The sequence below is a fragment of the Anas acuta genome, chromosome 21, assembly GCF_963932015.1.
Source record: "Anas acuta chromosome 21, bAnaAcu1.1, whole genome shotgun sequence".
Classification (NCBI taxonomy): Eukaryota; Metazoa; Chordata; class Aves; order Anseriformes; family Anatidae; genus Anas; species Anas acuta.
Genome location: NC_088999.1, coordinates 7,876,922 through 7,898,448, shown reverse-complemented (window position 1 = coordinate 7,898,448; position 21,527 = coordinate 7,876,922). Strand labels below are relative to the sequence as shown.

Below are 21,527 nucleotides of genomic sequence, written 5' to 3'. Positions count from 1 at the left end.
GTGCCCCAACCAGAGCAGTGGTCGGACTGGGCAGGTGGTGATGGGGAGAGAACCGAGCTGCTTGAGAGGTTTAAGTCCCAGCTCCCTGCTCCTCTCCAGAAGCACTGTCAGTATTAACCAGGCACTAGTGCAGGAATGCAGCCCCTCCTGAGGGGAGAACCCAACACATGTGGCCGTACACAGTCAGGCTGGGGAAAGAGACCACATTTATGGGTTCTGGGGAAAGGGGAGTTTTAAGTGGGTATTAACAGCTTGAACCATTTTCAACTAATGGCTTCTTTTATGCACTTTTGTACGACTGAAATCAATAAAGAACTTTACTTCTAACCACCTGACACAAGAGGTGCAGTGTGACAACTGCTGCCCTGAGTCAAGGAGAGCTGAGGAAAGGCCGGGACCCCCCGGGGCAACCCAGGCAGGGCCGGGCAGCAAGGGAGGGGCATTGCATCCCCCCGAGTCCTGTTCTGCCTCCAAGAAGAGCAAGCAGGAGACACTGTAATGAGCAAGTTGGCATTAACTTTATTCTATCTTCTGTATAATCTTAAGTACATAAGAAAGGTTTTTATTTTTCACAAGCCTCAGGAGAAGACGAGTACAAGTCACAGGACAGTCTTAAAATAAAAAATTGCATATTTTTTTTGTAAGTTTTGTCCTAGAGAAAAAGAACATTGACACTTTACCAAGGAAATGCATTTACGATATGCTTATGCCACCCGAGGCATTGGAAAAATGAAGGTCAAAGCACGTGCAGCTCCCTTTGTGGGTCAGTACAGTACTGTGGGGTGGATCCATCACTCTGCTCCAGGGCCCTGGAACAGAGGCTGCGAGCTTCCACCAACGGAAAGAGCCAAGCAAGGGGGAAGGGGAGGCTGGGGGGAGTCACGCAGTGGTGACTGATTGCAGAGGAGGAGGAGAGCGATGAACCGTGATCCAACCTGGGTGCGGGTAACACTGCACTACTGACCTGGAATGGAGGAGACCCTGCCCCTGCAGGAGGGGCCGGGATCGGAACCGTCCTGGAACGCTGAACCTGAGTCCAGCTGCTCCCAGCAGGAAGCCCTGGGGTAAAGATTCCCTTGAGGGTGGAGGGCTCACGGGAAGAGGTGAGAGCTCAGCTCCAAGCTACCAGCCAGACTGCCGGGGGGGAAAACTGCAGCGGCTCCACCGCAGCCTTCCTGTGGCACTGGTGAATAAAAAGCCTCCTGTCATGGCACAGTCAGAAACGCACTGAGCTAGTAGGAATGATGAAAGGGAAACCAAGGTAGAATGCTATGGCCCAAGTCCTCAGCCTTTGGTCCAACAAAGCCATTGCCATGTCCTGTAATGCCACTGATGAGTAGGTAGGGCTGGAAGCAGCAGCTTCCAGGAGCTTCAGACACTTGCAATGGCAACCGCGTACTTCTGGACCCCAACAGACAAGAGTATTTGTTAAAAAGGGGACAACACTCCTCTCTCACGTGAACAGTTTGCTTAAAGGCAATACAAAAATTAAAACAAAACCCGAACAACACTCTGAAAGCCAACCGCCAGTACTGGCTGTGAAGTTCACCCAAAATCTGACACGATCAATTGGTGCAGTTAGATCAGACGAGGGGAGGGGGGAAATACACCTTCCTGCTAATAGATGTGGACAATAACTGACCCGCCACCTGTACCACATCCCAGCCAGAGGTATCTCAGTGACGGCAGGTAGCTGTGTCTCTCGGGTAGAAGAGAAGCAGTTTGAGAGCAGAAAGGTACAAGAAATCTAAGAGAATCATCTGAAAGCAGATTTGTCCCACAGCAGGGCCAGGGGAGGGCGTGAGCCTTGGAGCCGTTCTGCTTAGCCAGCAATTTCCGTCACAGTGGTAACCAGCTTCTGACCGTTCCACACCGTCTTGAACTGTTCTGGGACAGGGAATTCAGTCTGGAGGGTGAAAACAGAAATCTGTGGTCACGCATCTCCTTTGGGACCGAAACTAGCAGCCGGTCCCACTGTTTTAGGCACTTCTATGTCTATGCCACATCCCCTCCTGCACCAAACGCTTCCTGTTCTGCCCCCCAGGGATCTTGAGGCAGGGGAAACTCTCACCAAACAGCAGGAGTCCCAGCGTACAGACAAACAGCTTGATTTGCTATTTTAGCCTCCAATCACCATCCACAACCCCCCAAGGCTAGAACTGTACCTCCAGACCTCACTGCAGCTGCTATTCCCCTCAGGTCTCAAAGCGTCACGCCTTCCCCCTCCTCTAGCAGCCCCCCATCCCCAGCGAGTGCACAAATAACACTTACAAAGTCACCGCCCTCCGTGGGAATAAGGACGTTCATCTCCGATGACTTGGCACTGACGATTTCGCAGTCTAGGGAGTTCTTGCTCAGGTACACGTGGCAGCCGTCGGTTTTGTTGATGGAGATTGTTGGCACTTTACCCATTACCTAGCGGCAAACAAAGCAGCAGTGAGAGGAGCACCAGCAGGAAGTGGGCAGCCACATTTTTCTTTTTGCAGCGGTTTTCAAGGCAAGAGGTCTGACTCCAGTTCCCCACCAGCGTCACACTGAGCTCAAGTACCCACACTTCTGGCAGTAACCCAGGGTTATTTCTTGTTCTGGTCTTTTAAGAACAAAACCAAAGGAAAGGCTGGGCAAGCTGCCCATCCCAAATCAGATACCAAAACTGGAATCAGAACACATTCATTCTCCTGCTCGCCTCCTACTCTGGCAGCCAGATCCTGCTGCCTGCCTCACAGAGACAGATCTTTTATTTAGATCCCTGAAGCAGCTCATTGAGACAAATCTCAGCCCTTTTCCCGAGGGCTGGGCAGGCTCAGCTGCAGAGCAGGAGGACAGAAGGCGTTTCATGAGCCTTCTCCACAGGTGCATATTCCTGTTCTGGAAATTCAGCTACCGAGAGCAGCAGATGCTACCAGAGCCCTGCTGTGCAGTGCAGCATCACTCCCCGGGCAGAGAGCAGGACGCAGATGCTCACCTGAACTTTAACGTCCCTGCTGTTTATGATCTCTACGATGCCCACCACGTCATCGAACACCAGACCTAGCTTCTTGCAGTTATCTGCAAAGACAAGACAGAGCAGCTCACAAAAAGGTTGGGGAGATTCAGCCTTCTGCAAACAGACCAGCACGGAGCAGCAGTTTTCAGGGTTGCTCTGCTTACCAAGGGTGATGGAGTTGATCTTGCCTTTGATTTGGAGTGTACTATTCGTGCACTTGAAGACGTAAGCTACTTGCTTCAGTTCTGTATCGCTGATTACCAGGTTAGTGGCATTCTCATGGTTTTCCTGAAAAGGAGAGGAAAATGTGCTTTATTTTTAGAAGAGACCAATTCATCCATAAGCACAGCAGGGTAGTGGAGCCCTTTTAAAAGGGAATTCATTGCATGCAACAGCAGGCTGATGAATCTTACACAAAAGGTCTTCAGGAGCCCCCTTCCCTGCTGTAAGCTCCCATCCCTCCCACCCGCACATACCGATGCCTGGCACTCACCACTCTCCACTTTTTGCCCTCTAATTCTAGCAATGCAGGTTGCTTCGGAGAGGCTTTTTGGGAAGGATTAGCACTACAGGCTGGTTTGGGAGCAGTGAAAGGTTTGGGTCCGCTTCTTATGGGACCTCCTTGGTTCTTCAGTGCTGGATTCTTGTGGGTCTTCATGTCATCTGAAACATGTCTTAAGCCTGCAAAAGAAATCAAGCCTGAGCTCCAGCTCTCCACTGGTAGCGCAGTTTCCCAAACACCCGAGATCAGTAAGCAGCATGACGACATTTTTCAGATGCCAGATAAATTCTTGAGTTTGGGCCTAAGCTGAGCCCAGCCACGAGTGACAAGTGAAAGAGGAAGCCAGAAACCCTGAGGCACGTTGATGAGGACGTTGTGTGGGACCAGAAGGCCCCCTGCTGTTCCACTCTGCAGCTGGAAGAAGCCTTGAGCCAAGCAGCTCACCTGTACCACATCTGTCCTGATGCCAGCCAGGCAGCACACCAAGGGGAGGTTTGTGCAGATGTGAGGTGTGAAACTGCACCTTTGGTGCTGGACACAGGACAGGTATGCAACTGGAGAGCCCCCCCCATCCCAAATAGCAATTAATCTCTTGCTTCCCTTGACAGATGAGGCTGAGAACAACTCAGCCGGGCTCCCTTTGTCCTTGTGAGTTGCCTCAGGGCCGCTCCTGGCTCCCAGCCTTCCACTCAGAGCAGATGGCCTTTTGTTTTCAGCCTCCCTCCCAGATGCAGGTGTGTTCAGGGCCAGCAGCAAAACAGGGATCCGAAAGGCCAGCCTGGTCGGACCCGCAGCACAGCAATGTCCTGCTGGTGGCTGCCCTGCCCTGCCCTGCACCACTCACCAGCCGTGATGCCTTCCCCCCGGTTGATCTGGGCGAAGAGCGCTGAGCGGGAGGCAGAGTCGTCGCTGCTGGAGCCCGTGGGGGCAGGAGCAGGAGGGGGAGGAGGGCCCGGGGGGGGCGGCGCAGCCCCTGCGGGGGGAGCGGATGGCGCTTTAGCCCCTTCTGTTGCTACAGGACCCTGAAAGAGGCCAGCAAGAGGAAAGGCCGTTGCACAAGCTCCACGTCTGCTGCAATAACCACGCAACAGCTGCCCGGGGAGCCCTGCAGACGCAGGCAGCACTTACTGTTTTGCTCCAGGTCAGCCCCGTGGTGTGATACTCTTTGATGTAGGCCTGCAGCTCTGTCCAGATACTCAGGTAAGCTTTCACCCAGTCCACTTGCTTTTTATCTCTAGGATGCAAGGAGATCGTGAGGAGGCAGCAGGCGCGTTTACCATCAGAACCCACGGGCTATACAGGGATCTTTACATCCCTCCCTCCCGGGCTGCAGGCAGGACCCAGCTGGGCTGGCACAGATACCTCACACCTGAGCACTGAGTTCCAGCTTCAGGATTAATCTCGCACCTGCAGGCAGGAGGCCAGAGGCCTGGCTCTGCACTGTGGCGTATTTTAATTGAGGGCTCTGGTAATCCTAACGAGACTGCCCCGAGCTCACTGCCCTGGGGAGCAGCTCAGCCACCAGACGATGCTGAGGCAAGAAGAGCAGTACGGCTGCTGCTGAGATTCCAGCTGCAACGTGAACACAAGGAATCTTGGCCCTAAGGATCAGGAGAGAACCGCTGAAGGAGGCTTTATGAACACACCCTGCCCTTAAAGCAAGAGGAATGGATTGAAGCCCGAGGCAGCTGTGGTTAGGTACTGCAGTGAACCCCATACACCCCGTAGCTGTTTCAGTGATGTCTGTAAGAGAAAAGGAGAACTTACACATCCTTGTACTCCTTAAGGATCCGGTTGGTATAAAACATGGCAGCATCAGTCATTTCTTTTACGTAAGGACCAGGCTTCGGAGCCTAAAGAAGAACGAAGACGTTGGCACCAAGCAGCTGAGGGGGCTGGCTCAGCAGGGAGCCACTCTTCCCACCCGCCCCAGGAGAGCAGCTCCCAGCGCAGCCCTTACCATGGCCACCCAGCCCAGCGCCGGGATGCTCTCGCTGACTGCCGACAAGTGGTTGAACAGTTTGCTACCACGGTTCTTCTCCCTGAAATTCTGCACCGCCTGGATTTGCTCCGAAATCGGCTTCAGAAGTGCCGAGAACACATTCTGCACAAGAGGGACAACAATTAAGAACATCAGTGCTGCTCTGGAGCAGTTCCACATGTTCACAGGCGGCCCAGCCGGGCTGCTGGTCATTCAGAGGAAGACTCCAGCTGGGCCACGGTGCTGCCACGGCTCCTGCCCAGGCCTGGCCCTCCCCTGAGCCCAGCGTGGTCCCAGGACCCAGCCCCTCCAGGGCTGAAGTCACAGCTCCCAGCTGGGTTGGCACCATGGGAGAACGCCAAGAACTGTGACTCATGTGCAATCCAAGAAACACTGACAAAGCTCGTTAGTAACAAGGACAGAAATAGCATTTGCCTTCCTGTATTCTTTTCTTCTAAGACAGTTTGTCAAATTTTCCCTCTCCTTCCTAAGCCCTTAGAGCAGGGGGTGCTCTGCAGGCAGTTTGAGACCTGCAGCCTGCATTAGTCAGAGTCACAGGAGATTCTCCACAAACCTCTCAGGCCAGACTTCAGGATCCAAATTACTTCTCAAGTCGATCCAAGCCTTTAATATTTGAACGGTAAGAATTGTTTACATGCTGTTCACTCAGAATGATGAATGTGAGTGCTCAGAAGTCTTTTGAAGGCAAACAGCTACATGTTTCCAGAGCTGCCTTTTAGGCGACTTTTCTTTCCTTTAAGATCAGGAAGTGTCCTTGCGGTGGCAGCAGTGAGGGCCAAATTTGGGCAAAACTTGCTTTGTGAGCTTCGACTTCCTCTTTGCTATCTGTCGTGCTGCTCAGATGAAAACACAGAGAGGTCCCAGGAACCCTTGGCCAGGCTACACTTTGAGCAGCTTTAACTAGCTCCAGCCTAGCACCACTACCAAGTGATCAAGAAGCCGTAACTGAGCCAGGCAATGACTGCAGAGAAAAGCAAGGTGGGATCCTGCAGCTCATGGAGAAACAATTCCCAGCAGGGAAAAGCCAACGCAGGCAGAATCAGAGGCTTGGTCACACATCCTGCTGAGGTGGCAGCCTAGGGCAGTGTTAAATTATTTGCTGAGGACAAACCAACCCTAGAAGCCTGGCTGTCATCCAGACACCGTTAGAGAGACAGGAGCCTGTTCTGCTTCAGGAGCTTCACACCTCAAAGTCTGTGAGTGCCACAGAACGAGCAGCACCTCTCAGACCCCGCTGGCTCCTGCCTGCTCTGCATCCTAGGGAGCAGAGATTGCCCGGTGCCAGGTGGAATCTGAGAGGGATGGAAGCTGCGAGGTGATGTTCCCAAACTGCTCTGACAGACAGAGCCTCGTGCTTTAATGGCTGGGAAACGCCAGTTCTGCAGCTCTCAGCAGCAGTCTCTGGAATCCTGCCCAGCACTGGGCGAGCACCCACAGCAGTTCACACCTTCAGCAAATGCCGCATGGATCCAGGCATCTCCGAGCCTCTGGTTCCTCTTTTGGAGCAACCAAAATGCCCCAGATCACCCTCAAACCGCAGCCACCCCCTGCTCCCAGGTAGGGGCACCCAAGTTTCCTGAGGAAGTGATTTCCCACTTACCTCTGCTGGCTGCTGGTGCTGCGATGCCGTCACCAGCACAGACCTCTCGCTCATCAAGCCTGCGTGAACCATCTCAGCCTGAGAACAAAGAAACGTGACAGAGCTTCCCTCGTACCCAGCCTAACACCAGCAATCACTTGAGCTCCTGCTGCCCCTCGCTCCTTGCCTACAGGGAAGAGGCTGTGCTGATCCCGGACCCCGGGCACACCGGGCACGTGAGGTTAGCAGCCAGCAGTGCAGAGCTGCCACCATTAACCCCACACACATCACGCTGCTGGGCCAGATCGTTCTTCTGGCCTCTGGATTTCTGGTAGTGAAGGCACGTGTGATGTGTCTGTCTGACAGCAGCACGTCCTGGAGGCACCTCTCAGGGAGCGCTAAGGGGAATTCAGCAGCGGTGGCTGGGCAGCGTGCAGGCTGCCTACAAGCACACACCAAGGCCTGCAAGGAGAGGGCCGGGTGCCCAACTCCCCGAGGGTTATTGGCATCCCTCAACACAGCGCTAAAAGAATGCGGGCACGGACAGCAAACCCAGCCCCAAGGGGCAAGCAGCAAGGTCAGAGTGGAGGGAGAAGAGAGCGATTCCTTACGTGCTTCTGCACATCCCCGCCAACTTCTTTGCTGATCTTCATGTACTCAGCCACTGGGCCGGCCAGAAGGGCATCGAACGCCTGCACGTACTGAGCCACGCCTGCGGGGAGGGACACAGAGCACGGGCATCACCATGTGGGTATTACCACAGCCTGGGGAGGGGGCAGCAGACCCCCCCAACACGCAGTGAGCGCAGCAGGGGAAGCGCTGCACCTGCAGGAAGTTCTCCTCTCCGGCAGCAGCCGCAGCCCCGCTGCACTCGCGCGCTCCCCCCGTGCAGCAGCCACGCGGTGCCTTACCCTGGGAGGAGCCATCTCCGCACATGCCGGGGCCTTGGCACACCGTCTCCAGGCGCTGCACGGCCTTCTCCAGCCGCTCCACCAGCCTCTCCATGCCTGCTCTGTCCACGACCTGCAGGCACACAATGTGTTCGCATCTTCCAGCAGCAGGAGAGCCGCGTGCCCGGTGTTTGTCAGCTGCCTGCTACTAGCTCTGCCAGCCCCAGAAGGGATCCCACCCGGCCCCGAGCCCCGGTGACGCAGCGGGGCGTTGGCAGGGCTGTTTGGCCGTGAGCAGCCATGCACGCGGCCGTTTGGTGTTGCTGCAGGCGCTCCGTAAAGGCCACATCCTCCCCGTCCCACTGCTCGTTACCCTTATAAGGCTGCGGGAGCTCGGAGCTGACACCGCGCAGGGAAACAAAGGTCTGCGCCCAGCCTCCCGCAGCTGCTTTCTGGGCAAAGCCCCGGTTGTGAGCGCCCAGCAAATCACACAGCAGCGCTCCGCTGGGAGGAGCCCGGGGCTCTGCGGGGCCGAGGTGCTTTCATTCTGCAAAGGAGCCTGCAGGGACCTCCCGGAGCCTCCCCGGGGTGTTTGTAGCCCCGGCACTGCTCGGCACGCACCGAGATGTGCTGCCCCTGCTCGGCCTCCCCGCCACCAGCCGGGGGATCCGAACCAAGCAGGAAAGCTGCTTGGGCACAAGGAGCTGAGAGCAGCAATCCCTCACGAGCTGTGCCCGTGGCTCTCGCTGCTGCTTGGCTTTTCCTCCCAAGCCCCCTCAGCCCAGCCGGGCGTTAGGCACGAGCGGCACCAAAGGAGCCGTTCTCAGCCCTGCCCGCCCACGGCAGCAGCGAGGCTCTGGGGGAAGGCTCCGGGGGGAAGGCTCTGAGGGAAGGCTCTGCTTCCCTGCCCTGCACGGAACTGGGCAGCAGCAGCTTCCAGGAGCTGCGAGCTCGGAGGGGCCGGACCTCGTGGGCGGCCGCCCGTGCGATCAGCAGCAATGAAAGCCTCTTTTTTTGGCTCCGCACAGTGTAGAAACCCCGACCGCAGGATCGTCAGCGCTCTGCTGCAGCCGGGGACGCATCCGGAGCGGGGCCCACGTCCACAACGGGAGCGCAGCCAAGAGCAGGGCTCTGCCCCCCCCCCCCCCACTCACTAAAGGAGGCATTTTGTCCTCAAAGAGCCGCCCACTGGGGAAGCTCCCGCATGCCCCCGGAGCACGGCGGGGCACGGGGCGCTCCCCGGGGCCATGGGGAAGGCCAGCGGGGCGCAGGGAGCTGCTTTCTGCTCTGCTGATCCCTGCCGGGCTCTAATCTAATCAGCCCCGGGGCTGGTCACGAGCTGCACACCGCGGGGGGGGGGGTTACAGCGAGCACAACGCCCAGCGCAGGGCAGTTCCCTTGGGAGAGGGGCTGCCGTGAGACCGGGATTGCCGTGAGCGCAGCCCCGGGGCCGGCCGTGCGATCGGTGTCTTCAGAAGAGGAAGCGACCCTGCAGCCCCCGGCTCCTTCCCCCACCCCCCCACGCGTCCTTCCTGGGCCCCCGGGGGTTCCCCTGGCGGAAGCAGCGAGCCCAGGGCTGGGTGCGAGCCTGCTGCCGCCCGGGGGATTCATCTCTGGTTAACGGGCAGCACCGGGACGAGGTGCCAGGAGAGTCACCGGGAAAACGGGCACCGGGGGCAGGGCAGTGCCGGGCCCGCAGCTGACACCAGCCCCGCTCCCCCCCGCCTCGCCCTCCCCGCGCTCTTTGCCCCGCTCCCAGCTGCGGACCCCGCCCGGGCGGAGCAGGAAGGGGCCGGGGCCGGGCCGGAGCCCCGCTGACGCCGCCAACCGGGGCCTGCGACCCGGGACCGGCACCGAGCGGGGAAAAAAATCACAGCACGGGCACCGGGCGGCTCCAAGGCCGGGCGGTCTGCAGGGGGGGGGACCCGTTAAATGTCCCCGGTGCAGCTCCGAGGCCGAGCTGCCCCCAGGGCTGCTGCCGCCGCCCGCACCGACCCCGTCGGGCCCCGGGGCCGCCCCCCCGCTCCCCGCGGAGGCGCTGCCGGGGGCGAGGCGGGGCCCGGCCGCCGCCCCCGGGCCCAGGAGGGGCTCGGCGCCCCCCCGGACACTGCTACGGCCCCGGGGATCCGCCCCGCTCCGCGCCCGCCGCCGGGGCCTGCTCGGGGCCTGCCCGGGGCTCTCCCCCCGCCCCCCCCCGCTCACCTCCCGCCGCTGCCGCTCCGCCGCCGCCGCCGCCCAGCGCCCCCCTCGCCCGCCGCTTCCGGCCCCCGCCCCGCGCGCCGGAAGTGCGCACGGCCCGGCGCGGCGCGAGCGGAGGGGCGGGGCCTCGGCGGTCCGCGCCTCGCCATTGGCGGGTGGGGGCGAGGGGCGGGGCCGGGGGGCGGGGCTTCAGTTTGGGGGCGGGGCCTCGGGGCGGTGGCGGCAGGGCCGGGCCCGGCCTGCGGGGGGCGCTCGCGGCCGCCTCCCCCCAGCCCAGCCCCGGCCCCGGGGGCGCTGCCCGGGGGTGCCCGCGGTGCTCACGGCCCGGCGGGGGCTTGGCCTCGGGGCTGGGGAGCTGCCAGGGCTCGGTGCTGGCACCTCCCGGGGCCGTTTTGTTCCTCCCCATCCATTTTCTTACAAGCCCCGGGAGGAGGAGGCTCAGCCAGGAATGTCCGGGCCCGGGTTCAGGCTCGGGATGCTTTCGGTCCTTTCAGCTGGCTGCAAAAATACTAAAAAAAAAAAATCCCGAGCAGAAACTCCTCGAGAATCCCACAGAGACAGAACACAGGAGGCAAAGAACGGCGTGTCCCTGCTTTCTGTCAGAACACCCGGAATGAGCAAAGCAGCGGCGATTTTTCAAACCCCCGGGGACGGTGGCACCGCGCAGCCCCCGCCAGCAGCCGCGCCAAGGGGCAGCTCGGCTCCGCGCACACCCGGCTGGGGCCCTGGAGCCTCCCCTGGTTCCCTGGGACCTGTCCCCTCCAGCTCCTTCCCCTGGCCCAGGCCCCCTTTCAGCACCCCCAGCCCTGTCGCCCTTTCCCTCTTTCACAGCCCCGGCTCCGTCCCGGTACCCAGAAGTGGAAGGAATCCCAAGCCCCGAGCCCCAGGGCCCTGCGGAGGGACTTGGGCGCTGACCCCACTCGTTCCCCGTTGGTGCCACACGTCTCAAGGCAACAGCCCCGGCACCCAGCTCCCAGCTGTCCTCACCCAGCCCTGCTGGGCCCTTCCCTGCCCCTGCTGCGGGGACGGCGGGGCTGGGATTTCTGCTTGGAGAGGGGAATGTGAGAGCAAGGTATAAATACCCACAGCGATCAGTGCCGGGGAGGAAGTGTTGGATGTCACCCGCAGGCCCTGCTCCCCGCTCCCCAGCTGCTTCCAGCCCCAGGTTCCCGATCCCGCAGCCAGCACTTTGATATCATCCCTCCCTCCGCCCCCCTTCCCTCCTGAAAGAGGGAAAATAATAGGGCCTTTGTTGGGCTGCTCGGCCAGGCACCACGCAAGGAGCTACAGGGGGGCAAGGGGCTGCCGGGCACAGCCACCGACCCCAATCCCTGCACCGGGACCCGGCTGGGGCTGACACCCCCAGAACAGCAGCCAGACCCCTCCCCACAGCCTGCAGCCTCCCCCCCGGTTTGTGTGAACCCATATTAACAGCCCCTGGAGTTCAGATTCTGCACAGACACGTACAAATAGAAACCAGTTTAATATTTACATCATTAAGTTAATTCAGCTCCATAAAAAACAAACAGTTTTCTAAATTAGTGTCGTATGTACAGACAGCAGAGGTGAGCCCACGTCCTCGGCGCGGTCACACCGACAGTGTAATGTACACCAACCATCCCCCGGCCGCGGCCCCGCGCCGCCCCGTGCCCCCCGGGACCGGGGCTGTCCCTTGGGACCAGCACCATCCGTGGGACCAGCACCGTCTGTGGGGCAGGGGAGCCCCCCGGGGTCTCTGTGTAATGTACACTACCGGCTCTCTGCGGGCCCAGGCCCAGACGGGCGCAGAGCTGGCGGGGCCGCGGGTGCCCCGCGTGGCTCTGGTGTCACCACGGTGCCGTCACACGACGCTGGGTAGCTCTGTGTTGTCCGACTCGGAGCTGCTGTTGCTCTCCTCCCTGTGGGGAGAAATCGTGGGGATGGGGGCGTGAAGCAAGGCCTGGCGCTGCCTCACGGCCCCGTGCAGCCCTTCACAAGCGGGGCGGGCGCCGCGCTGGTCCGAGCCCTTCACGCCACCTCTCTGGAGGCCAGGATTGGGAGAGGCAGCGCTGCTCACCCCACCGCCCACGGCTCCCGGAGCATTCCCGACCAGTCCGGGCCTGATCCTGCCCCCGCACGCCCCACACCGGGTCCCGGAGCCGCCGCTCACCTCAGGTCCTGCAGGGCTTTCTTGTTCTCCATCCGCTTCTCCTCGTTGATGGGGTACAGGCTGAAGAGGAGCAGGCCCAGCAGGATCAGGCCCACGGGCGCGGCCGACACCAGCATCTTCAGCGTGATGTTGACCTCGTTGGGCTGGGAGCAGCCCCGGGTCTGGTACCCTGCGAAGCTGTGCACAAAGGGGTCTTCAGGAAGAAGGCTTGCAGGAGGCAGCCTGCTCCCTGCGGGGAGCTCCGTGGGATTTAAGCACCCCAACACACACACACACCCCCCCGACACACACACAGCCCCGACACACACACACACCTCAGGGATCGGGGACCCCTGGGTGGGGGCACGAGACCGACCTCCCTGCCCCTTGGCACAAGAACTCACTCGAGGCTGAGCGTGGAGATGCCCAGGGAGACCCCCGAGGTGAATTTGGTGAAGAAGACGTAGAAGGAGAAGAAGATGGCTTCGTGGCCGCGGGACTCGGGGTGCTGCAGCTTGAAGTCGTCTACGACATCCGGGAGCATGGACCTGCGCAGGGCAGGGTGCTGAGCACAGCGCTCCGCCCGTCCCTGCCGGGAGCATCTCCCTCCAAGACCCCCCCTCTGGGGCTGAAACCGTCCCCAAATCCCCCCGAGGACCGGGGAGCGCCTGCCCTGCTCCTGGCACAGAGCAGCACCGGGACCCACACTCACCAGGGCAGCAGGAAGGTGGCCGCCACGCTGATCCCGGCCGCCACGGCCACGATGTAGGTGACGATGAGGTTACGGGGCAGGGTAACCACCAGGATGAGGAAGGGGATGGCAGGCTGCGGGGGGGGGACAGATCCCAGGTCAGCCTCCATAGCACCCGGCCCAGGCACGGCCAAGGAGCAGCGGTGCTGCCGGAGCCTGCAGCCACCTCCACCGGCCTCAGCCCCGTCCGTGACAGCACGGGACAAGGGGCAGGCACTGGGATGGGGTGGCCGCAGCCCCTGCCCAGCTCTGACCCCCCCAGGAGGGTCGCAGCGCTGCTCGCCCACGGGGAGAGGCTGCAGCCGTGCTGGAGGGCGCCCACTCACCGTGATGCCCGCGTAGACAGCAGTCTTCTTCCCGTAGCGGGTGAGGAACCACTGCCAGAAGGGGATGGTCAAGGTGGCCGAGAGCTACAGAAGAGGGGCCGGGGGGTCACCCGCAGGCCTGGGTCCCCCTAGGGGCACAGCTCCCAGGCCCACCCCCACCCAGCACCCCAGGTTCCAGGTGCTGGCACGTGGCTGCACCGCCTGCTCCGTGCTCACCCCATCCCTCACCCCATCCCTCGCCTGCCCCACGCAGGGTCAGGAGAGCCGGGGATTGGCATGGGCACGAGGCCAGCACCAGCCCGCAGGGACGGGCGAGGGCTCGGCTGATCCCGGGCGTGGGAAGGGGCCCGACCCGGCCACCGCCGCGCGCACGGCGTGGCCAGGAGCCAGGTCCTGCAGGGCTCTGGCACCTCGCACCTCCCCACCCCACGGGGCCAGGAGGGTGGAAAGGGCTCCGGGGAGCTGCTGTGCCCCGTCCTGGCACCAGCACCGAGCTCCTGTTCTCAGGCGGGGGGGGAAGGGAGATAAGTGGCCAGATTCGGACAAAAGGCCCCCACGGCTCCTGTTCTCCCCATCTCTGGCCGCCTTCATGCGGGAACAAAGGCGGTGCTGTTCCTGCCAGCCAGCACGGCCTTCGCAGGACGCTCGGCGGCTCCTTCTCCCTCCCCTGCTCCCGGGGGACCTTCGGTCGCTGTCCCCGCAGCCCCCGGCCTCCCTCCCCGTGCCAGCCCCCGGGGAGATGCTGGATGCCACCGCGGACACCGCCCCAGCCGGGGGGCTCCGGGGGGAGCGTACGCACCATGATGACCAGGAGAATGTTCTGGAACTCGTTGCGGAAGCCCAGGGTGTAGGTGCAGAAGAGGGCAAAGTTGCCCTCCAGCAGCTGCAAAGGAGGCGCAGAGCGGTCAGGGGGAGACCCCCGGCCCCGAGCAGAGCCCAGCGGCTGCTCCCCGACCAAATCCCCGGCCCACTGGGCTCCTGCTGCCCCCTGAGCCCCGCGGCGCTCACCATGAAGGCCAGCGAGGTGAAGAGGAAGCCGGTGATGAGCTTGATGTAGGCGCCGTGGTTCATCACCAGCTTCAGCCCCCGGAAGAAGGAGACGGGCTCGTCCGACTGCAGCTCGGAGGACTCTGGGGAGCGGAGCAAGCCCAGCGTTAGACCCACGGGCACGGCACCCTGGGGTGCAGCACCCCGAGCCCACAGAGCACCCCACGTGGCTGAGTTCCCTGCAATATGGGAAGGGACCCCCCGCCCTCACACAGGGTCCCTCGGCCCCAGGGGGCGTGGGGTGGCCGGGCTGATTTGCCCAGGACAAGCAGCAGGCGCAGAGCAGAGGCATGGCAGGAACAAAGTTCTGGACTTTGGACCCCACCTCACTCGGGGATGCCCCAGCTGGCACCAGCGACCTTGGCCAGCTGAAGCTGTGCGAGATAAGGTTTATCTGCCAGCACACAGAGCGAAGTCCTCGGGGCCGCGCTGCAACACGCCGGGGATGCTCTGTGCTCCTGCCCGCAGCGCTGCCACTCTGCAGAGCCTCCCCAGGTCTCCTGGCAGACCCCAGCGCTGCCTGTCCCCCCCCCCCTGGGGCCGAGGGACCCTGGATGAGAGGCTCCAGGCTTTGCCTCTCGTGCCGGGTCAGTGCAGACGCCCTCCTCCAGGAGCCCCGTGCCTCCCCGCACCCCTGCAGCCTCACCTCTCTTCTCCCGCACGCCCACCGACAGGATGATGGCGCAGAGGATGTAGAGCCCCCCGATGACCCCCGCGGCGACCATGTAGGCGTTCCTCTGCGCAAGAAGGGGAGCGGTGAGGGGGGGCTCGTGCCGGCAGCCGGCACTGCCCGGGAGCAGGGCAGGGCCCTGGGCTCACCATGTCCGTCAGCGAGCCGCTGTAGTGCGTCATGTTCACGTCCCCCATGGAGGCCGAGGCGTTGCTCTCACTGATGAAGATGGGGCTCTGGATGCAGGGGGTGACCACGTTGTCCATGGAGGCTGAGGCGTTGCTCTCACTGAGGAAGACGGGGCTCTGGATGCAGGGGGTGACCACGTCCCCCATGGAGGCCGAGGAGTTGCTCTCACTGGCGAAGAGGGGGCTCTGGATGCAGGGGGTGACCACCTGGCCCACGATCTGGCCCTGGATGGCAGTGCCCAGCACAGTGCCCAGCACCTCCACCGTCATGCCTGGGGGGAGGCAGCGGGACTGAGCGCAGGGCTCCCAGTCCCCCCCAGCTGCCCCCTCCCCAATTTGCTGCCCCGTGCCAGCAGGGCCGAGCCAGCACAGCGCTCCTGCAGCCCCATCCAAACCCAAGGGAAAGGCCCCGCGTGTGCAGGGCGGGAGAGCAGCTGCTGGGAAACTGAGGCAGGGAGGTGAAGCAGGGCCCGGCTCTGCCACGGGGCAGAGCAGCAGGAAAATCTCAGGGGCTCGGGGCTGCCGCCCCCTGCTCCGGGCACTCGGCTGCGAGCAGGAGGAGCTGGGACAGGGGAGCGGGGAGAGCTGGAGCAGCCCTGGGTGATGCTGGTCCCCCCCAGACCTCGGGGTGGGGGTGCGATAAGGGAGCCCTGCCAGCTCCTGGCTGAGGGCAGCCCCCAGCAGCTGCCCCCCGGGCACGGTGGGGAGGGGAAGGAAATGCTTACGGTAAGCGGTGGCCGAGTCCCTCTCGCTCTGCTCCCTGCTGATGAACATGGTGAGCGCCGAGTAGGGCACATGGAAGCACTGCGGCGGCACGGGGACAGCTCAGGGCAGGAGCGGGGGGCACCGCGGGGCTCAGCGGGGGGCAGGGGGTGTCCTCCGTGTGCCCCGTCCGCTCCGGCAGGCGCAGAGCCCGACTCACCGTCACCAGGGTCTGGAAGAGGCAGTAGAAGACGAGGTACCACAGCACCTGGCCCCTGGAGATGTCCGGCACGAACCAGATGAGGAAGTAGGAGATGACAGCGAACGGCGTGGAGAAGATGATCCTTGGGGAGGACACAGCGTCAGCCTCACCAGCGCACGGCAAACCCATCAGCCCAGCCCCCCCAACTGCTGCACCAACAGTGGGGGCTCGGGCACCTGATTTTGGGGGTCCCCGGGCAGCCCCCCCCACTCTAACCCGTGGTAGGAGGCGGGTGCCAGGGGGTGACACAGCCCGGCTGCGGGCAGCACCCTGGGTCCCAGGGGCTGGGAGGGGAAGGGGCTGACTCAGACTTCCAGGGAAGAGCAGCCAGTGCCAGGGCAGCCTCCCCCCCGCAGCTCCTGCCCTCGGCTTCCAGCCCGGCCCCGGCCCTCCCCACAGGCAGCGGGACAGAATCGCCTCCTGCTGCCCGCAGGGCTGGGGGCCCTGAGCCCGCGTCCCCCCCGTCACCCCATTGCCCTGGACGGGGCGAGCAGCGGGCTGCCTCCTCCCTCCTTGCAAAGTGCAGCTGGGGCTCGCGGGGGATTGCTCAAGCACCGAGCTTTTGGCAGCCCTGGCGGGGCAGCCAGCGGGGGGGTGGCAGCGAGAAGCCACCCGGAGCATCCCACAGCCCCCGTCCTGCTGCAGCCCAGATGGGGAAGGCTCGGGGAAAGCTCCCGGGTCCCCCGGCGCTGGGGTGGGAGGAATCCCTCCTCCTCCTCCTGAGGAACTGATCCAAGCCTTGGGGCCGCGTCCAGATCGGTTTAGGAGGCCGGTTTTGCTCGCGGATTTGCCAGCACCCTGTGCCCCACAAACTGCTGAAGGGAGGCTGTGTCCAAGCATTAAGCCAGCAGATGCGGGACAGGGCTGTGTGAGGTCAGGGCTCTCCCTCGTACAGGCAGATCTTTCCACCCCGCTGACGTACGGGACGCAAAGTTTAAATTTAAAGCTGGAGGGGGTGTGGGGGGGTGGTGCGAAACCAAATCTCCATGGATGGAGAGCAGGCACAGGACCCGACAGGACCCAACACATGCACATTTTTTTACGTGCACGTCACCCTTGGGGGGAGGACAGGGGCGAAGCAGCCCCAGCCACACCTCTCCCGCGCTCAGCAGCCATGGGGAGGGTCTCGGTGAGTCACCCCACACGTGGGAACCACGTCACGGCTGCCACGCTGCCGGCGGGCGCACGGCCCTGAGCCCCCACGGGACCTCCCGGTGGGCCCCCAGCGCCGGGACCAGGGCGCTGAGCCCCGGCTGAGCCCCGGAGGGCGCGGGGGCGAGTGACTGCGAGTTACCCCTGGCCGGGCTGGGTGGCTCGGAGGAGGCAGCCCCGGCGTGTTCGCCCGCTCATTGGCCGCGTGTGATGGCGTGTTCCTTTGTGGTGCTCGCACGCCGCCCCTTTGCCGCCCCTTTCTTGGCGCTTAACCGCTTAACCGTTTGTAAACGAGGAGCGGGGAGCTGGCAGGGGGTCAAAGCTGACGGGAAAACTCTGAGGTCACCTCCACGTCAAGGGAAAGTTTGGTCACCAGGAAGCCGGGGAGGGGGTCGGGGAGCAGGAAAAGGCACCGGGAATGGGGCAGGGGAGGGCAAAGCCGGGAGATGAGCTTCCGGCAGGAAACACGATGAGAAAACTTCTGAAGAAAGCTGCAGGGCTGGGAGGCGATCAAGGCTCGCTCTCCATCTTGAGCAGCCCCGTGCCTTGAGCCAGAGCCACCGGCACCCGGCCGGGCTCAGCCTCACCGGGCAGCCCAGCAGGACACCGGGCAGGAAACCCGCCCCGGGTCACACCGAGGGTTTGGGGACAGGCAGCAGCCTCTGAGGCCGTCCCACAGCCATGTCCCACAGCACCACGCTCCTGGCTTCACACACAGGGAAACTGAGGCAGGGCTGCGGCCAGGGCGGCCCCATTCCCACACGGCTGGGGGACCCCAAACCCACCCGGCTGGGGGCAGCTCAGCCCCATCCGGGTCAGCCTCAGCCCCGACCACCACCTGCACGCTCCTCGCCCAGCTCCGCCGAGGGGCCCGGCGCTCAGCGAAGGCTCTGGCTAATTTTAACGAGGCGAGAGCCATTTGGAGGAATGCGGCGGCTCCGTCCCCACCCCCTCCTTGAGATTAGGGAGCGCGGAGCCGCGGCCGAGCGCGGCTATCCTGCACGCCCAGCCCCGCGCTAATCTCCGGCCCCAGACCCGTGCGGCTGGGGGGAAGCTATTTCGGGCCATGCGCCCAGCCTGCCTCCAACAACAGCCGGCACCGCTGCCCGGAGCTATTCCTGGGAGCCCTGGAAGCAGAGGGTATAATCTGCGGGGGAAAGGGCTCCAATTGCACCCCCCGTGCCCAGCCCCTTCGCTGCGCTGGATCTCGGCGATCCCGCGGGCGTTATTTCGGCCCGGGACGTGCCACCAGGTCCGCACTCGGGCAGTAGTGCCCTGCAGCCCTGCTCCTGCTCCTGGGGACCGCAACGCTCGCTGTCCCGCACAGGGCAGGTGTTTGGGGACATCCTGCCTCGTCCCACGCACAGTCCCTTTGGGGCTTTGTGAACACGACCCCCCCTTAGCCCCCTGTTAGCTCCCAGTGGTGGTGTGAGCACCCACGTGCAGACACCGGGGCCAGACCACTGCTGTTCCTGCTGGAGCCGCGTCCTCGTGACCATCAGCTGGTGCCCCAGCACCCCACGTCGGCACACACACCCCTGTCCCTCCTCCCCGCGGCCACGATGCCACCTGCTCTGCTGGCAACGTGTCCCTGCCACCGGGCACGGGTCGGTGGCTGCCACACGAGCCAAGCCCAGCGCCCGAGCACGGCACCGGGGCAGCCCCAGGGGGCTGGAGCAGCTCCAGGAGTAGTGGAACAGAGGAAAACCCCGTGCAGCTCATATGGGGCCGGGGGGGATATCAGGGCACAGCAACCCCCCGCTGCTGGCAGCACCTCGGGCTCTGTGGGGCACTCGGCACCCCACCGGGGCGAGGGGGCTGCGGGCAGGGGCTGCCCCACACGGACCTGGCGGCGCTGGGCAGGGGCAGCGGGCGCTGCAGGGGGCTCTTACCAGGGCATGAGGCGGCCGAAGCGGGTCCATGGGGTTTTGCTGATGAAGAAGCCCACCAAGGGGTCCGTGATGGCGTCCCAGGCTCGCCCCACGAACAGGATGATGGAGGCATAGAAGGGGTCCAGCTGCAGGGACGAGTTCCTGCGTGAGGGCAGAGCCCCCGGGCTGCCCCCACCGAGCTCCGAGACCCCCCCGGCCGCCCCCCTGTGGGACCCGGTGGCCGTTGGGGAGCAGGGTCACATCCCGGGGCCTCCGTCCCTCCCCCCGTGGGGCCGGGGGCACCGATGTGGGCCCTCCCCGCTCCCACAGCCCCGTGGTGGGTCCCAGCAGCTGCTACTGGGGCTCCCAGACCCCCCCCTCCCCACTGGTCCCGCAGCTCCCCGGGGGCCGTGTCCCGGGCCCAGCCCGGGGAAACTGAGGCACGGGGCGGCCGCGGGCGGGACCGGGACCGGACCGGGACCGGGACTGGGACCGGGACCGCTCGCCCCCAGCCCCCCGCAGCCCCCCGCAGCCCCCAGCCCCCCCGTACCTGCGCCACGTCCAGGAGGTAGATCTGCAGGAAGAAGCCGAGCGCGCAGCCCGTGGTCTGGTACGGGGCCCCCCCGACGGCGTAGCACAGCTTGCTGCACACCGACAGCCGCTCCCGGCACTCCTGCAACGCGGAGGGGTCAGCGGCACCGGCACCGGCACCGGCACCGGACGGGAGGGACGGGACGGGAGGGACGGGGAAGGGAGGAAGGGACGGGGAGGGAAGGAAGGGACAGGGACGGGACCCCCGGCCGGGGGTCGCGGGGAAGGGGCTCACCCTGCGGCGGGGCTGGCGGCGGGAGGGCGCCAGGAGCCCCGCGGCGGCCACCGCGACCCCGGCCCGCTCCGCGCCGCCGCCCCCGGCCATGCCGAGAGCGATGAATGGAGCCCGGCCCCCCCGCCCGGCCGGCTTCTACCGCGACCGCCCCGCCCCGGCCCTGCCTCCAACTCCTCCTCCTCCTCCTCCTCCTCCTCCTCCTCCTCCTCCTCCTCCTCCTCCTCCTCCTCCTCCTCCAGCCCCCAGTCCCCTCCTGCTGCCCCCCCCCGCTCAGCCCCTGTGCCCCCCTTTGTCCCCGTCCCTTGCAGGGGTTGCCCCTCAGAAGCCCCCTCCAGCTCGAATTGCCCCGAATTCGGCGTTTTGTAAGGAAACGGCGGAAACAAGAGGGGAAATGGTGCTGTGGGGGCGCTTCAGGAGCACCGGGACGAAGCCCCCGTGCAGACACAGGCACTCACTTAAATAAGGTGCCCTCCTCCCAAACCAGCAAGTGTGATCCGGGACCCCGATTTTGCCATGAAGCCCCAAGTTCGTTAATTCTCTTAAAAAGCCAGTTCCTGGAGTGGCCTGGCTGTGAGGAACTTGGCTTTGTGGTTTGTTTGTTTAAAACACTTTCAGACATCGAGAGCTCCAGAAGCAGCCTTGGCACTGGGAGCCCCAGCAGCAGGCACCAGGAGCCCCGGGGGGCTGCGGTGTCCCACGAGGGGAAGGCCGAGGGCAGGGGCTCAGACGTGGCCTCTGGTGGCCCCTTCCAAAAAACCAAAGTGCCGGCGCCGTGTCACCTCTGTGGCAGCTGCCAGCCCTGCTCTGCTCAGGCCATCCGGGTCCAAAGATCGCACCGAGCCGCGCCATGGGATGGGGCCACGCAGCAGAGCCGGCGTGGCACCCAGAGCAGCACCCAAGGTGACACCCGGCACAGCACCCAGCGTGGCACCTGGCACAGCACCCAGTGTGGCACCCAGAGCAGCACACAGCACAGCAGCACCATGGCCTGAGCAATGCCAGGGGTGCTCTGCTCCCCGGCCGTGTGTAAGCAGGGATCTGCTGTGGGGGCATCAGCCAGGATCTGCAGTACCCCGCTCCGTGCCTCAGTTTCCCTCACCACAGCGCCTTTTGGGGGAGCACAGGGCACTCACGGGGGGCCTGGAGGGGCCGAGCACTCCCAACACTTTCGGCATTCCTGTCCTTGAGCTAAGTGCCGGAGAACAATGAGCGGCCCTTTTGTGGGGGATTGCCAGGTGGGCGCAGCCCTGCCTCGTGTCTGAAGCAGGAGAGGCAGAAAGAGCAGGATTTCCCGGGATTAGGAGGATTTTCTCCCGCACAATATCTGGGAGGGGGGATGTTGAACCTTCCTCCCAGGCTGATGCTCCGGGGAATCCTCACAACAATAAAGGAGCTGCCGAGGGCCAGCCCTGAGGAATGTGGCTGCAGCAGGGACAGGGACGGGGA

At 63.6% G+C, this 21,527-nt stretch overlaps 2 protein-coding genes across 3 annotated transcripts; both read right to left on the bottom strand.

Annotated features, from left to right (window-relative positions):
* Positions 1 to 496: 496 nt before the first annotated feature.
* Positions 497 to 10,318, bottom strand: CAP1 (cyclase associated actin cytoskeleton regulatory protein 1). Of its 2 annotated transcripts, none has more exons than XM_068657644.1 (13): positions 10,162 to 10,318; positions 7,981 to 8,092; positions 7,681 to 7,781; positions 7,091 to 7,168; positions 5,449 to 5,592; positions 5,256 to 5,341; positions 4,617 to 4,722; positions 4,333 to 4,510; positions 3,480 to 3,667; positions 3,151 to 3,274; positions 2,966 to 3,048; positions 2,272 to 2,415; positions 497 to 1,906 (listed from the first exon to the last, which is right to left on the bottom strand). In XM_068657644.1, the coding sequence occupies exons 2-13, from the start codon at positions 8,072 to 8,074 to the stop codon at positions 1,823 to 1,825; spliced, it is 1,410 nt and encodes a 469-aa protein (XP_068513745.1). In that variant the 5' UTR covers positions 8,075 to 8,092; positions 10,162 to 10,318; the 3' UTR covers positions 497 to 1,822. The 2 variants fall into 2 exon arrangements, with proteins under 2 accessions (XP_068513745.1, XP_068513746.1); XM_068657645.1 differs by lacking the exon at positions 10,162 to 10,318 and adding an exon at positions 8,333 to 8,355.
* Positions 10,319 to 11,622: 1,304 nt separating this feature from the next.
* On the bottom strand, positions 11,623 to 20,237 carry MFSD2A (MFSD2 lysolipid transporter A, lysophospholipid). Its single transcript, XM_068657777.1, has 14 exons — positions 20,082 to 20,237; positions 19,806 to 19,928; positions 19,277 to 19,401; positions 16,191 to 16,314; positions 15,994 to 16,072; positions 15,230 to 15,540; positions 15,057 to 15,147; positions 14,372 to 14,493; positions 14,163 to 14,246; positions 13,364 to 13,447; positions 12,999 to 13,111; positions 12,691 to 12,834; positions 12,308 to 12,484; positions 11,623 to 12,056 (listed from the first exon to the last, which is right to left on the bottom strand). Exons 1-14 carry the CDS (start codon positions 20,169 to 20,171, stop codon positions 11,999 to 12,001), a joined length of 1,725 nt encoding a protein of 574 aa, XP_068513878.1. The 5' UTR covers positions 20,172 to 20,237; the 3' UTR covers positions 11,623 to 11,998.
* Positions 20,238 to 21,527: the final 1,290 nt, after the last annotated feature.

Excerpts from the sequence above, each read along its gene's own strand:
- MFSD2A (XM_068657777.1), bottom strand. The coding sequence starts at position 20,171 with ATGGCCGGGGGCGGCGGCGCGGAGCGGGCCGGGGTCGCGGTGGCCGCC. Across the intron at positions 19,929-20,081 it reads GCCGCCAGCCCCGCCGCAGG|GAGTGCCGGGAGCGGCTGTC; the intron begins GTGAGCCCCTTC and ends TCCGCGTTGCAG. Across the intron at positions 16,315-19,276 it reads TTCGGCCGCCTCATGCCCTG|GATCATCTTCTCCACGCCGT; the intron begins GTAAGAGCCCCC and ends GTCCTCCCCAAG.
- CAP1 (XM_068657644.1), bottom strand. The coding sequence starts at position 8,074 with ATGGAGAGGCTGGTGGAGCGGCTGGAGAAGGCCGTGCAGCGCCTGGAG. Across the intron at positions 5,593-7,090 it reads AGCACCAGCAGCCAGCAGAG|AATGTGTTCTCGGCACTTCT; the intron begins GTAAGTGGGAAA and ends CCTCTTGTGCAG. Across the intron at positions 5,342-5,448 it reads CGCTGGGCTGGGTGGCCATG|GCTCCGAAGCCTGGTCCTTA; the intron begins GTAAGGGCTGCG and ends GTTCTTCTTTAG.